Here is a 16,720-nt window from a genome sequence, read left to right on the forward strand (position 1 = left end):
AATGCAACAAGATTTGGACAACATCCAGGTTTGGGCTGACAAGTGGTAAGTAACAGTTGCACCATACAATGCCAGGCAATGGCCATCTCTAATGAGAGATAATCTAATCATTTCCCCTTAGCATTACCATCACTGAATCCCCTGCTATCAATAGCCTTAGGCTTATCACTGACTAGAAATTCATTGGACTCACCACATAAACACAATGCCTGAATTTGAACATGGACTGCTTCAGTGTCTGAGAAGTCAGAAATGGGGTTGAACATTGTATGACCATCAGCGAATATCCCTTCTTCTAATCTTATGATAGAGGGAAGGGCATTGGTAAAGCAGATGAAGGAGGTTCAACCCAGGATACTACCGAGGAACTCCTTCAGAGATGTCTTGGTAATGAGATAACTGACCTCCAACAACCACAACCATCTTTCTATGTGTCAGGTATGACTCCAACCGGCATAAAGCTTGCCCCTGATTCCCACTGATTCTAATTTTACTGGGGCTGTTTCATGCCACACTCAGTCGAATGCAGTCTTGATGTCAAGGGCTGTCACACTCTCCCCACTTTCAGCTTCCTAATCAAGTCTGCCTGACTACACATCATCAAATCAAAGAATGCTTGCTTATTAGTGGGCTCTACCATAAGCTGCTCCAATAGAAAATCTCGTAGACATTCCTTTTCTTGGGATCCACTACCAAATGTATTTTCCTAGTTCACCTACATATTGAAGCTCTCCATGATTGTAATAATGCCTTTCTTTATTTATTTTCTGCCCGACATCCTAACTATTGTTCGGAGGCCTGCAGATAGCCTCCAATCGGTTGTTTTTTCCTTTATGCCTTTTCAATTTTACCCACAGATTCTATGCCTTCCAACCCTATATTGCTTCTTGCTCAAGACTCTCAATCCTGTGTACAACGGATGAAGGGCTTATGCCCGAAATGTCGATTCTCCTGGTTCCTCAGAATGTCTGACCTGCTGTGCTTTTCCAGCACCACACTCTCGACACTCTCTGTGTACAAAGGATGCCAAACATACTTCTAATTATAGACTAGCCTACCATTGCTAGTTTTCTTTCACTCCACACCGCTTGAATGGCCTCCACATTTGAAATGACTTCAACCTCTGATCCTCCTCTAGGAGCAATTTACTGCAAATGCTAGAATCTGTACTGAAAACAACAAATGCTGGAGATCACAGTGGGTCAGGCAGCATCCATGGAGAGAGAGCAAATGAATGTTGAGTCCAGATAACTCTTCAGAAACCTGCTCTCTCTCTCCATGGATGCTGCCTGACCCACTGCGATTCCCAGCATTTGTTGCTTTCAGTCTAATCCTCCTCTCCTCTCTCTATTTGAGATGTACCAAATGTTTGCGCGTATACTCCCCTAGAAGCATGCTAAATGTAACACTGACTGTGAATAAATTCAGTCACATTGCATAAGATCTGTTGTGTGCAGAGAACTTTACAACCAAATGCAGCATTTTTAAAATCAAAAAACACACACTAATGGCATTTGATGGAACATATACCTATAAAATAGTTTATGTAGTCCCTCTGTAATTTATCCAGTCCTATCTCCAACAGCATTCGGATAGCAGTAATTCCATTAACAGAGACAGTTGGCATGATGCCCTGGTATGATTGCTGAATCAGCTTACTGAGAGAACTGTTGCTTCCTTGGTGAATCTGGAAAGGGATCATCCATTTTTCAATATTCCAGTTACAGTAAACTTTTTAGAGTTGCAAAAACAAAACCACAATTTCACAAAGTAAATAAGAATGCTTCCCACTCACTGGTAGATTTCTGGAATGGATAATGTTTTTCTTTACTCTTTCACAGAGTGTAGGTGTCACTGACAAGGCCATCAATTGCTATCCATTCCTAACTGCCCTTCAATTAAGTAACTTATGAGGCCATGTCAGACGGCACTTAAGAGTCAACTGTTGAGAATCTGAAGTAACATGCAGATCAAACGTCATATTGATGGCAGATTTCCTTTCCTAAGGACATATACAAACAAACCCTTACAACAATTGATCTTAGTTTAGTGGCTATTATTTCTGAGGCTAGCTTTGAATTCAGAGTAAATAGCTAGGCATTGGCATAGCGATAACGTCACTGGCCTGGTAATTCAGGAACCTAGGCTAATGCTCTTGGGGTGCGATCGAATCTCATGAGGGACAGTGGTGGAATGTGAATTTAATAAAAATCTGAAATAAAGAACCTAGTCAGATTGGGACCATGTAACTGTATGGCATCATTACTTATGGATATATCAAATCATATGATGGAAGGAATGTCATTGATGAAGCTGAAGATGGTTAAGCCTGGGACAGTTCCTTGAGGAACTAGGGATCTTGTGGCGTAGTGGTGATGCCCTTAGTGCTGAAGGCTCAGATTCAAATCCCACCTGCTCCAGAGGTGTGTCATAACATCACTGAACATGCTAATTAGAAAATATACTCTAAGGAATTCTACAGTGCTTTCCTAGGATTAAGATGATTGACCTTTAACAACCACAACCATACTACTTTGTGCTAAGTATTACTCTAAGCTCATATTCCAGCCTGTCAAACATAATCCTGATACAAGAATACAAGGCAAATAATTCTAGCTATCCGAAGTTTGTGAAAGCAGAAAGATAAACTAGGGTGCTTAGAAGTGATAACCAAAAGTTATGGATTAGTCTCAGCAATAATTAATAAAGAGACTAAAGTAAGTGATATTGCAAAAGCTTGGAATGGAATTCACAAGAGGAAAGAAAACGAGTCCAAGATTAATTTGTCTTTGGACCATTTTCCCCCTACTTTATTTGTTCGCGCACTTTTCTGCTTGCATGCTCTATGCCTTTCCGTGGTTATTAGTTCCAACTTGCGACTGTGCTATCATTAGCATCCACATTTCTATCATGTAAACCTTTCCCCATCCTACCTATTAGTTTAAATGTCTTTCTTCAAACGTAGCTGTACAAATTTTCAAGACTCTGGTGCCTTAATCTGCCCTGGTAGCACAGCTGCCTGCTTCCCATTACTAGTGCCAGTCTTCCATGATTTGAAACTCACTTCTCCCACAATAATCTCAGTTAGCCTATCACCAATTTGCTCATAAATTTGGCAGTAATGCAGAGACTATTACATTTTGTGGTTCTGCTTTATAATTTAGGTCTTATTCCAAATTTAACACATACTTCATTGCATTATACAGTGATAAACCCAGTGGTTCACAAGCATCCTCATGCCAGGGTGTTTCTTTCAATTTAATGATTATCCTGCCAATACAGCCAGTATCAACAATTACAAATAATTAAGCTAGTAAAAAATGCAAATGGTTATCCCAAACATAACAAACATAGGTGGCATGGTGGTGCAGCGGTTAGCACTCTTGCCTCTCAGTGCCAGGGACACAAGTTCAATTCCAACCTTAGGTGACTATGTGAAGTTTGCACATTCTCCCAGTGTCTGCATGAATTTTTCCCAGGTGCTTTGGTTTCCTATTACAGTCCAAAAGTGTGCAAGTTAGGTGAATTGGCTATGCTAAATTGCCCATAATATTCAAGGATGTGTAGGTTAGGTGCATTAGTTAGGGGAAATATAAAGTTATAGGGCAGAGGAACGGTTCTGGGTAGGATACTATTTAGAGGGTCAGTGTGGACTTGTTGGGCCAAATGGTCTGTTTCACACTGTAGGGATTCTGTGATTAAGTAGCATGTCACCATGCCATCAAACTTAACTTGAGGAGATGGTGGAATTAGGACCTAAAGCATGTAAAAGACTTTTCCTACAATGTTCAACTTACCCAAGGATTGATACTAAAGGGCAGCTGGAGAATTAAGCAATAGTAAGAAATCAAGAGACAGGCATGAAAGGTTAAATAGGATGTCACCTACATTCAGGAATATGATCTGTGCTACGTGGTATCACCAAATGGAAGCATGCAGGCCTCTAACTAGAGCTCCCAGGACTCTCAATGCTCCTTCATAATGCTGGAAATATTGGGACATGTAGTGTGCAAGCAGAACCATTTAAATAAACATGAAAATAATTAAATAAAACAAAGAACTGCAGATTCTGGATATCTGAAACTAAAACAGAAATTGTTGGAGAAATTCATCTCTCAGCATCTATGGGAAGAAAGAGTTAACGTTTTCAGTTCACTGACTTCATCAGAACTGTGATAAATTATTTCTTTTGTTACATACCCACGGTTGAATGTCCTTGCATCTTAAGTGTTGAATGACTAGTGCCAAGCAATCTACAACATCTTGGTAGGAAGAAACAGCTAAAATAAAAGGAAAGAAATGAATACACAAAGTATTTGTTCAAGTACTAAGAAATAAATGCTGCTAAGGTTATCACCTAATATTTTCCAAAAGAATGCTTAAAATCTACTAGAATGAAGGAACAGGTAGTGGATATATTAATTAAGGGTTAATTGGGTGTGAATTGATTGTATAAGTACAAGGAGCTAGTAATCAGTGGGGTGTAAGTTTAATAGACTGGTTAGCTGAAATAAAAATCTCACTAAAAAGTGAGTTGGACTCTTTAAATACACTCATCTTCTAGTATATAACAGCTAACAGAGTGAAAGAGGGGGAAAGAAACAGTATCACACATCTTTGAGTAAATCATTGAACTCTTAAAGCCATCCTGGTAACTATCACCTACCCCTCTTTTTCTCACCACAGATGCTACCTCATCTATATAGTACTTCCAGCATTTTCTGTTTTAACAAAGAGAAAAAGTTGATTGGCCTTTGGTGATCACTCTCAGCTAAAGTGGCACGGTGGCACATTGGTTAGCACTGCTGTCTCACAGCGTCAGAGGCCGGGGTTCAATTCCCGACTGTGTGGAGTTTGCACATTCTCCCAGTGTCTGCGTGGGTTTCCTCCGGGTGCTCCGGTTTCCTCCCACAACCCAAAAATGTGCAGGTTAGGTGAATTGGCCATGTCAAATTGCCCGTAGTGTTAGATGAAGGGGTAAATGTAGGGGAATGGGTCTGGGTGGGTTGCGCTGCGACGGGTCGGTGTGGACTTGTTGGGCCGAAGGGCCTGTTTCCACACTGTACGTAATCTAATCTAAAGCTGTATTCATTACCATGACAAGTTTTTCAATGCTTCCCTTTTCACAAAGTCTTGATCTCCCTAGTAAATCTCCTATTCTCCTTTTAATATTTCAATTGTATTCATTACTCTGGACAGTACCGTGTGGTGTCATCTAAGTTGGTAATTTTCCAGCTACCCCCTTAAATTTAAAAATTGTTCCAACTGTACCACTGGTTAGCTTAGTTGGCTGGATGGCTGCCATCAGCATGGACTCAATTTCCACATTTGCTGAAGTTACCATGAAAGATTCTCCTTCTCAATTTCTCCCTTGAGGCATGGTGACCCTCAGGTTAAACCATCACTAGTTGTCTCTCTCTCTCTAATGGAACAGCAGCTCCATGGTCTAGTAAGACGATGATGATTTTACTTTTCATTTTTACCAGTGAGCAGCAAAGCTCAAAGTCTCTGTGTCATTGTGCTTCCCAACAAAAGTAATGTGGCCACAAGCATACGTACTTTTCCTCATCCCAGTCCAAAGCAGCTCTGCAAAATCGAGATCTCCGCGTTCAGGAGCAAATGATGCATGAATGGTTGATTCAACAGCAGCTGCATCACTTTTTAATTTCTGGTATTAAAACAAAGAATTCAAAGAAAAACTAAGACTTTTTTCAAAATTTGTGAGTAGGATATTAGAATTCCTCAAATAAGTATTTCACAGTTCTCCTCTCAACTGTTCAATTTTCTCCCGCCCAGAGCATCGGATTGTGTCATTGGCTTTTAAAATTGTCAATTTACTCAATGCAAACTGGTTTGGAGTTTGATATTTTTCAGGGTATAATTTTAACTAATTGGCTGAATTTGAATTTGTTTTTATCTCCAGGCAACGAGCTAATCGAGTTGTTTGACCAAATATTACATTGTTACCTTATTGAGAACAATTGGTGCTGTGTCCAGTAGTTCTGCTGCTTTTAACTCTCTTAAAGGTATACCCACATCTTCATACACCTCTCCCCTTAAGAAAATGTTAACCACCATAATGAAAAGACGGCTTTTTATTTAACCTTTTACACATATTACCCTAACATACCGATAATTTTCATATAAATTCACCTCAACTTCTTCCCGTATATATGTGTACATAAAACATTAAATAAAGACAAGCCTCATCTAAACTCGCAGTTAAATCCGCGATAATGCGTCTGTGATTATATGCTTCCAGCCCGCAAAATGTATGATTTTAAAATCAAAAGTCTCTAACATAAGACTCCAACGAAATAGTCTCATATTCCTACCTTTAAATGTAAATGGATTGTGGTCAGTGTACACAATCATCTCTGACACATTGCTTGTGACATACACATTACAATATTGTAAGGTCAGTACCAAACTCAATAGTTCCTTTTCGATTGTGGAGTATTTCCTCTGATGAATGTTGATCTTCTTTGAAAAGTAACCAACTGGCAGTTCAATCCCATCCTCATTTTCCTGTAGGAGTACTGCTCCAACTCCAATGTCACTGGCATCGATGGCAACTTTAAAAGATTTTGAAAAGTTTGGTGTAGCTAAAACTGGTTTGGTGGTTAATATCGATTTCAAATGATCGAATGCCTCCTGCATGGTTCTGTCCACCGAAACTTTGTGTTCTTTTTCAGCGAATCGGTTAACAGTGCCACTTCACTGCTGATGTTTGGAACAAAATTCTGATAGAATCCGCTGAGCCCTAAGAATCGAAGCACCTCTTTCTTCGAGGTTGGATGTAGAAATTCCTCGACGGCCTTCATCTTTGCGTTCCATGGGGTCAACCTTCCATGACCAATGTTATGTCCCAAGACCGTCACCTCTGCTTTCATAAAATTCCATTTTAAGTTTATCACCAGTTTTGCTTCTCATAGTCATTCAAAGAGCTCTGCCAACTGTACCATGTGATCTTTCCAGGACTTACTAAAGATCACTACATTGTTCAAATAGACTGCACAGTTTGTTAACCCAGCCACAGCTCTGTTCATGAGCCTTTGGAATGTGGTGGGCATATGTTCTTCATTCCAAAGGGCATCATTTTAAACTGATGTAGCCCATTTTGGGTTACAAACGCAGAAATTTCTTTCGATATCTCTGATAAAGGTACCTGCCAGTAATCACGCATTTAGTCCAAATTGGTGATGTAACAGGCTTGTTCGACTTTATCGATACAGTCCCCCAATCTCGGAATTGGATACGGGTCCGATTCTGTAATCCCTTTAATCTTCCGATAATCCACGCAGAATCGTTGAGTCCCATCCAGTTTTGAAACTAAGACAATCAGTGAACTCCACTCGCTCTGGCTTGGTTCAATGATGTCCTCATCGAGCATGGCCTCCATCTCCATTTGGACCTGTCTGGCTTTGAGAGGATTAAGCCTATAGGCGTGTTGTTTTATTGGAGCAGTATTCCTTACGTCTACTTCATGTACAATAGCATTAGTCCTCCCCATCTGACTTTTATATATGTCCTTATACTGTAGTAATAAATCTTTCAACTCCGTTCTATGCTCCTGCAACAGATAGCTTACTAATCTATCCCATTCTTCAAGGACTTCTTCATTTCTTAATCTATTTTGAGGCATCTCAAAATCCATATCATCTTAATTTGATTCCTCACTGTGGGGCAGTAACTAACACCTATTTCTCCAGTTCTTTCTCTCTGGTATAATACAGTTTCAACATGTTCACACGACATACCCGATATTTTTTTTTCTCTATTTGGCATTTTTACTAAATAGTTCACCTGACTCAAGATTTTCTCTATTTGATAGGGACTACTAAACCTGGCTTTGAAGGAATCTCCTATTCATTGGTACCAGTACTAACATGTATCTGGAGACTTTAATCAAGCCAATCTAAGGAAGGTGTTGTCCAAGTACCGCTGGAACATTATCTGCCCCGCTAGGGGCCCGAATATTTTAGACCACTACTACACTGCTGGGCAAGATGCCTACCGCTCCATCCCCCACCCTCATTTCGGGAACTCTGACCACAATGCCGTGTTTTTTCTCCTGCTTACAGGCAAAAGCTTAAGCAGGAGACCCCCCCCTTGCGGATACAAGCTGGTCGGAGGAGGCAGTGGATCAACTCCGGTGCTGTCAGAAATTGGCTGACTGGAACACATTCAAACAGTCCGCAGGTACCTTGGACGGGTACGCCACTACCGTCACAGACTTTATCAGCAAGTGGTGGAGGACTGCACACCAAGGAAGTCAATCTGGATGGTGCCCAACAGGAAACCCTGGATGAATCAGGACATACACAACTTGCTAAAAACCAGGTGTAAGGCCTTCAGATCAGAAGACCCACTCAAATATAAGGAATCCAAGTATGACTTTCATACAGCCATTAAGACAGCCAAGGGCCAATACCGATCTAAACTAGAGACCCAGACAGACACCTGGTGACTATGGCAAGGACTGGCTGACATCGCAGGTTCTAAAAAGAGACAGTGCAAGATAGCAGATGATGACACATCCTTCCCAGATTACCTCAACACCTTCTATGCTCACTTTGAGCAGAATTTTGGCACAGAGGTAACACTGGCAACTCCATCCCAACAGTCACTGCATCAGAGGTCAGATCAGTTTTCCTTCATGTCAATTTAAGGAAAGCGATGGGACCAAATGGAGTCCTAGTCCGTGCACTCACAGCATGCACAGATCAACTGGCAGAGGTCTTCTCAACCACCCCCTGCAGCAGGCCACTGTCCCTGCTTGTTTCAAGAGGGCCAACGTCATCCCTGTGCCTAAGAAGGCTCATGCAGCATGTCTCAATGACTACCACCCAGTGGCCCTAACTTCAGTGGTCATGAAGTGCTTCGAAAGGCAGGTCATGGCATTAATCAACTCCAGCCTCCCCACTATTGACCCACTCCAATTTGACTATCGGACCAACAGACCCACGTCAGAGGCCATATCACTTGCCCCTCACTCCTCCCTAGAGCATCTTGGCACCAAGAACAGCTACGTAAGAATCCTACTCATTGACTACAGTTCAACCTTCAACACTATTATCCCCTTGAAACTGATTACTAAACTTAATGAATTCGGACTAAGCCCCACTTTCTGAAAATGGATCCTCAGTTTCCTGACCCACAGGCCACAATCAGTGAAGAATGGGGACGATATTTCATCCTCACTAACATTCAGCCCTGGAGCCCGCCAGTACTCAGTCCCCAACAGTACTCACTGTATACTAGACTAATGACATTTACAAGTTCGTTGATGACACCACCATAGTCGGTCGAAGCTCAGATGGCGACAAAACAGACTATGGATGGAAGGTGGAAGACCTGGAAACTAACTCTCAATGCTGGCAAAACAAAGGAACTCATTATAGACTTTTGGCAGGATGTTACTCATGCCCCCCCTTAGATTACACATTAACAGCACAGCGATGGAACGAGTGGAGAATGTCAAGCGCCTGGGAATGGTCATCCACAACAAGCTTTCCTGGACTCTTCATGTGGACACATTGGTTACAAAGGCCCAACGACGTCTCTTCTTCCTCAGGCAGCTGAGAAAATTTGGCATGATGGCGAATACCCTTGCCAACTTTTATAGGTGTGCCATCGAGAGCATTCTATCTGAATGTATTGCTACCTGGTATGGCAATTGTACCATTCAAGATCAGAGACAGTTACAGAGAGTGGTCAACTCGGCCCAGACAATCACAAAGGCCAACCTCCCATCTATAGAATCCATCTACCAGGCCCACTGTCAAGGAAAGACCGTCAGCATTCTCAAAGATCCATCCCACCTTGGCAATGCTTTGCTACAACCTCTACCATTGGGGAGAAGGTACAGAAGCTGAGCACTAGCCAGTTTCGAAACAGTTTCTACCCTACTTTGTTGTTAGAATAATGAATGGACTCTCAAACTCCTCGCACTTGCCTGTAGCTGTGTTTTTGTTTTGCCGCTGCTTACCTATTATTTACTTATCTACGCTATTTAACTCTGTGATCTGCCTGTCTTGTTCACAAGACAAAGTTTTTCACTGTGGCTCGGTACATGTGACAATAAATTCAATTCAATTCCCCTTGGGAAATGTCTGAGTCTCAGAGTCTTTATCTGCCACCTGCTTCATTCTACACTGTGCTCTCTTTAGGTGCTGTTTAGCTAACTCATCTACTTGATTTAATCTCTCCCTCACCTCCAATACATAATCGAATTGAGAGATTGCCGACTTTAGTCTTGTCAATTTTTATTTAATTAATTTCAAAGGGCCTCGTACTTCATGACCTAATATTAACTCAAAGGGAGTGAACTGAGTAGATTCATTTGGGGCATCTCTAATGGCAAACAATACGAATGGGATACCTTTATCCCAATCATTTGGGTAATCCTGACAGTATGCTCTTAACATGGCCTTCAAGGTCTGATGCAACCTTTCTACAGCTCCCTGGGATTCAGGTTGATACGCACTGGATTTAAAGTGCTGTATACCTAGGCTATCCATAACCTCCTTAAACAGCTTAACAGTAAAATGTGACCCTTGGTCTGACTGAGTCTCTCTGGGTAGCTCATATAGTATGAAGAAAACTCCTCTCCTAGCCTTTGTGCCTTAATACTCCATAAGAGAATTGCCTCCGGAAATCTGGTAGACACATCCATTATGGTTAACAAGTACTGGTTCCCACTTTTAGTTCTCGGGAGGGAACCTACACAATCAATTATAACTTGTGTGAAAGGTTCTTCAAATACAGGAATTGTCAACAAAGGTGCTGGTTTTATTACCGCCTATGGCTTACCAAACATTTGGTATGTATGGCAAAAGTTAACCACACCCTTGTGCATTCCAGGCCAATGAAAATGTTTTTGTACTTTAGCACGAGTCTTTCGTACACCTAGGTGACCTCCTACAGGTAGTTCATGTGCTACCCGTAACACTTGCTATCTATATACTACCGGCAACACAATCTGGTGCACTTCGGCCCATTTCTCCTCTGCACTAACCTGCCATGGTCTCCATTTCCATCCGAGGATTCTATCTTTCAGACAATAACCCCCGGAATATTCTCTGCCTCCCTTTCAGAGTATGCATCCACAAAGTCTCTTAGCCTTTCAGGATTAAATACTTCTGTCTGACCTTCTGCTTGTTCAGGTTTTTCCTGCGCCATTGCATCAATCAGGGTATCCGCTAACTGAACCTCAACTCCTTCATCTTTCTCTTTACTTTTCACTTCGTGCTGTGTCTTATGATAGTGGGATCTGGTGACTACACAGTCTGGGAAAATACCAGGATATTTCTATTTTAACTCCTCAGTTTCTTGGTCTTCCTTGGGCTTCTCCACAACAAGGAGTGTCACTCCCACCTTGGATCCAGCCAAATCATTCCCAAGGACAAACTGAATTCCTAGAACTGGCACACCTATCAATCACTCCCACTGTAACTTCCCCAGTCTTAAGTTGGCACTCCATCCTGATCTTACATAGTGGAATGCTAAATTTCTGTCCATCCATCCCACAATTACCACACTCTCGGGTAACAGATCAGCAAGAGTGCATATTCACTCATTCTTTACTATCAGCGACTGGTTAGATCCCGTATCTCTCAAAATTATAACTTCTCGTCCTTCTCCCCCGTTCTTTCTGAGTAAACTTTACCCACAGAGGCAAATTCTTTGTAGAGATCAGATACTAATTCCATACCCAGCCCCTGCCAAGGCTGTGCACTCTCCTGTTGCTCCTCAGCTCTTCTTGGGGTCTCCTTTACTACCTTCACTAATGCCACTGGCTTAGCTTCTTTTACCACATTTTTTCCCACAGTGCCTTTCCTTAACGACCAGCACTGTGTCTTTACCTATCCCACTTTACCACAGTGGAATCACCTGAGGCCTCTCACCTCCTTTCCACCCTCTTGGGCTTCTTCTTTTATCCTGTGGTAAAATCTTACCAGTGCTCTCTACTCTTGGTTGAGTAGTGTAGGATCTCCCCTTCCCCAAACTTCTATCAGCTTCTAAAACAGCTTGTTTTATGCACCAACATGTACTCATCTGCTAATTCTGCTGCCTTTCTCACTTGTTGAACTTTCTGTTCCTTCACGTGAATTCTTACCATCTCTAGAAATGATTTTTTAAACTCCTCCAACAGAATAATCTCTCTTACAGGCTCAAACATCTTATCTATTTTCAAAGCACGAACCATCGATCAAAATGACTATATTTAAGTCTTTTGAACTCAACATAAGTCTGACCTGGTTCCTTCTTTAAGTTTCTGAATCACTGTCTATATGCTTTTGGTACCAATTCGTAAGCACTTAAAATAGCATTTTAGCCAGAATCCCAGACTGGAAATGGTCGCAATTGCTTTAGGAAAACAAATCAAAGCAGGTACGCTTCAAGAGAACTAGTTTAGTTGATAATTGAGGTTATTTGTGACTGGAACCAAAGGAGAGTTAATGGTACATATCATGGTAGAGCTCCAAATCAACTTTAACATGTGACAGATGAAAAGTATACTTTTATTACATATTCAAATGCTTAACTACACAGATTACTCTTTCAAAAGAGTAAAGACAGGGTTACATTTTCCACACCTTTTTCCAATCATCAGATGATCTTACCTCTGTCTCCTTACTCTTCAGCTGCTGTTGAGAGACATTGAGTTGGTTCTTTAGGTCTGTATTGGACATGAAAACACAAATAAAAACTAGGGCAAATAATGTACTGTAAAAGTCCAATCATAACTGAAGGCACCCAGAAAACATATCTTCATTTTTTTCTTTATTCAGTCACAGGAAGCCTCTGGTTAGAGCAGTATTTATTGACCACCCATAATTGACCAGAGGGTAGTTCAGAGTCAACCACATTGGTGTGGATCTGGAGTCACATGTGGGCTAGAGCAGAGAAGGATGGTAGACTTCCTTCCTTAAAGGGCAGAACTGAATCAGATGTGTTTTGCCAATAATCAACAATGGCATTATGGTTATTATTAGATTCTTAATTCCAGATTCTTTTGAGAATTCAAATTTCACCATCTGCCATGACAGGATTTGAACCCAGATCCTCAGAATATTAGCTGAGTTTCTGGATTAATAGAACAGCAACAAAACCACTAGGCCATTGCCTCCTCTATGTGCACATTTTCACAGCTTTTAGTATAATTTGTCCAATTATTTTATTCCAGTCATATTACAGATATATCAGACCTAGAATCAAAGGAGAAACAGTAGGCAATTTTTAACTTGAACAAATCAGAGAGATTTTCTATTCCATCTCCAAACTTATGGTTCAATTAAAAGATAAGAGAATGTTGAATTTGACCTGGTTCAAAATTATTATTATAGATGAAAATTAAACATCAGTCTGTCATTGGACAAAAAATGGATAAATACTTTATTCTCCAGCAACAACACTTCTCACAGTGAGCATCAGAGAATGCCTCTGATTGGTTTTGGAATGTTTTAGCAAGCCACTTCAAGTGTAATATTTCATGAGAAACAGCCATATGTCAACACCAAACTATAAATTGAGCTCACAGATAATTCGGCAATCATAATACTAAAAAGAAGTATTCAATTATACTTAAATACTCAGCCCAAAAAGTATAATTTTTTATAGCAGATGCTGTTCAAAAATGAAATGCATGTACCTTCAATTAACTCCTGCACAACAGTCACAGCAGACGTTTCTTCTAGAACTTCTGGCCACTCTGTTTCTCCTGTTTTCAAACCTTGAGCTAAAACCTGTCACACAACACAGCAGATACAAGTTCATTATGTACAAACAATTACATGTTAGCGGAGATGATGGCCTAATGATATAATTGCTGAACTATTAATCCAGAAACTCAGCTAGTGTTCTGGGGACACAGGTTCAAATCCTGCAGGTGGGGAAATTTGAATTCAATTTTTAAAAATCTGAATGAATTAAGAATCTAATGACGACCGTGAAACTATTGCCGATTGTTGGAAAACACATCTGAGTCACTAATGTCTTCAGGGAAGGAAATCTGCCATCCTCACCTGGTATAGCCTGCATGTGACTCCAGAACCACAGCAATGTGGTTGACTCTCAAATACCCTCTAAAATGGCCTACCAAGTCATTCAGTTCAAGGGCAGCTAGGTATCAACAATAAATGCTTGCCAGCCAATGAAGCCCACATCCCACAAGTAAATATTAAAAAAAAGCTTATGAAAGTCAAGAACTTTGTTTAAAACTTCTAAACCACCATCCTGCTGTAGACTTTTGAAAAATCTCCTCCTTTATCACCAAAATTCACTTCTTAGTATCAGCTAAGCTTCAACTGGTAGGGTTTTATAACCTTTTGAGTTTCAGGGTTCAGTTTCTCCACAGCAGAACCAGGGCACAAAAACTTACACCGAGACTCCAGTCAGTAATGCACTGTCTGCAATGCTATGCTTTGGATGACAGAAAGGGAGTGGGGCGGGGATGGGAAAGGAGGAGGAGGGAGAAGGGGCAAGAGGAGGGAGAAGGGGCAAGAGGAGGGAGAAGGGGCAAGAGGAGGGAGAAGGGGCAAGAGGAGGGAGAAGGGGCAAGAGGAGGGAGAAGGGGCAAGAGGAGGGGGAAGAAAAAAGTGGAGAGGTGGATGAAAGGGAGAGAGGAGAAGAAGGAGGAAGCCGGGAAAGGGGCAGAACCAAGGAATATAGGGGCGGTGGCAGTGTAAAAGGAAGAGAATAAGAGGAGGGTAACAAACAGGAGGGGAATCTGGAGGGTGGATCCTGTAAATGATCTGGAAATGATAGCTAAGCTTATGAAGCAAAAGATTCAAAACCAGAGTTACTAACTCTTGCCAGAATTGAACAAGGTGATCTCTCACTGTAACAAGCATGCAATGCTGCAAAAATGGTTTCAACAATAAAACAGAAATTTATCACAAAACCAATGGGAAAAAAAAATCAAACATTTCACATATAACAAATTTAAAGATTTCAAAACATATGGTAAAATACAATCCCATTAATCCCAACAGCAGTCTTTTACAGCATTCAAATGCCACAGAGAATTCCCTTCCCTGACTAAGTTGTCTCTTCAATACCTAGCTTGGCAAATCTGGTTTGTCTCATTTAAGTTTAAGGTGAGAGGGAAAGATTTAAAAGGGACCTAAGGGGCAACTTTTTCACACAGGGTGGTGCGTGTATGGAATGAACTGCCAGAGGAAGTGATGGAGGCTGATACAATTACAACATTTAAAAGGCACCTGGATGGGTACATTAATAGGAGAGGTTTAGAGGGATATGGGCAAATGCGACTATTTAGGAAAAATGGTTGGCATGGACAAGTCTGACCGAAGGGTGTATTTCCACGCTGTACAACTCTGTGACTCTATCCTCATACCTTCATACAAAGTATAGACTTCCTCAGCTTCAAAAATCCCTTCAGAGTTTTAACCAAATCGTTCTGGTCTAGAACTTTAAAACTAAATTCCTTACTGAAGTAATATATTCTAAACAGTTCTAATCTATCTCCCTTATTTGGGAGCAACTGTCTTACATACCCAGCTTCAATCAAGACTTCTGCAAACTGTCAAATTGAAACTAAAAGGGCTTTCTTCAAACTATGGATGTTTCCCCAAATCAAAAGAAAAACACAAATTTGGACTTTCTAAATGGAAAAGCTTCTAATAAGCGTCCAATGTATAATTGTTTACTTTGTTCTTTCATAAAGAAAGTTAACAAGTTCCCATTATCTTCCAAGAACTCTTGATTGAGTTCAGACAGATCAAAACTCTCATGTCATTAGTTCAAATTCAAACTCTGAAAACAAATTATATTAAAATTGAGATATATCACACCACTTACAATCATAATAGCCGGACAGCATAGCAGGAAAGCAGCTGCTCTATGAAGAACAGGCACAACTAAATTATGACATTAAGAACTGTTAAAAAAGACAATTGTGATTGCTAGAAATTCCAATTTTATTAACCCCACTAACTAAGAGCAATGCTCTAAAAATTCTATACAGCAAATTAAATGAATAGAATGTTCAGATTTTTGAGACTAACTAGTGCCTGTGAACTACTTTATCAAAGCTATTTGTGTAATACAAGAAGAAACAATGTTTTTTGACCAAAGACACCAATTCCTCACATTCACCACCCTAGAAGAATATTGCCTCTGTGCATTTAAAACATCATAAAAGAGCTTTTGGATCAGCCTGCAAGATGTTGGAACATGTCGTTATGATCATAAATTTTTAAAAAATTGTAAAGAATTGATGAATTTATGAATATTTATTTGAAGTAAATACTTACGAGAAGAAATTCTAGCTCCTTATATATTTGGATAACAGGACTTCTCAGGTCTCCAGGTTCCACTTTGATATTCTAAAACAACCACAAAACAAGGACAATAAAACTGTAACAGACACACAATATAAAACTAGGCCAAATGAGTCCAATCTATCACTAGGAATTTGGAGGCTAAGCCTAGCCAGTTCACACAAGGTACTTAACTGCATTCATGGCCTACAAAATACAGTTTCAACTGGCAACTGATGATCAGCTTTTCTTTATTGAGGTTAAATCACTGATGAGTTACTTCAAAAGTTTTCAATCTTGTATAAAATATTAAAATTACACCAGTAGAGAAAAATTCTAAGTTAAAAAGTTAATCAAATACCAATTGTTACGCTAGGTATAGAATGTTTAGAATGGTTTACTAGGAGGTAATTAAGAAACAAAAATATCAC

At 40.4% G+C, this 16,720-nt stretch overlaps 1 protein-coding gene across 5 annotated transcripts in view; it reads right to left on the minus strand.

The window, feature by feature from the left end:
• zwilch (zwilch kinetochore protein) overlaps positions 1-16,720 on the minus strand; it is a 69,994-nt gene that overhangs the window by 35,549 nt on the left and 17,725 nt on the right. For all 5 annotated transcript variants that reach the window (XM_072565370.1, XM_072565369.1, XM_072565368.1 and 2 more), the window contains exons 8-13: positions 16,284-16,355; positions 13,658-13,751; positions 12,630-12,685; positions 5,560-5,668; positions 4,201-4,280; positions 1,531-1,687 (exon numbers count right to left, since the gene is read on the minus strand). In XM_072565370.1, coding sequence (XP_072421471.1) covers positions 1,531-1,687; positions 4,201-4,280; positions 5,560-5,668; positions 12,630-12,685; positions 13,658-13,751; positions 16,284-16,355 — 568 coding nt within the window. The remainder of the gene's footprint in view (positions 1-1,530; positions 1,688-4,200; positions 4,281-5,559; positions 5,669-12,629; positions 12,686-13,657; positions 13,752-16,283; positions 16,356-16,720) is intronic.

Source organism: Chiloscyllium punctatum, chromosome 48 (genome assembly GCF_047496795.1).
Source record: "Chiloscyllium punctatum isolate Juve2018m chromosome 48, sChiPun1.3, whole genome shotgun sequence".
Lineage (NCBI taxonomy): Eukaryota > Metazoa > Chordata > Chondrichthyes > Orectolobiformes > Hemiscylliidae > Chiloscyllium > Chiloscyllium punctatum.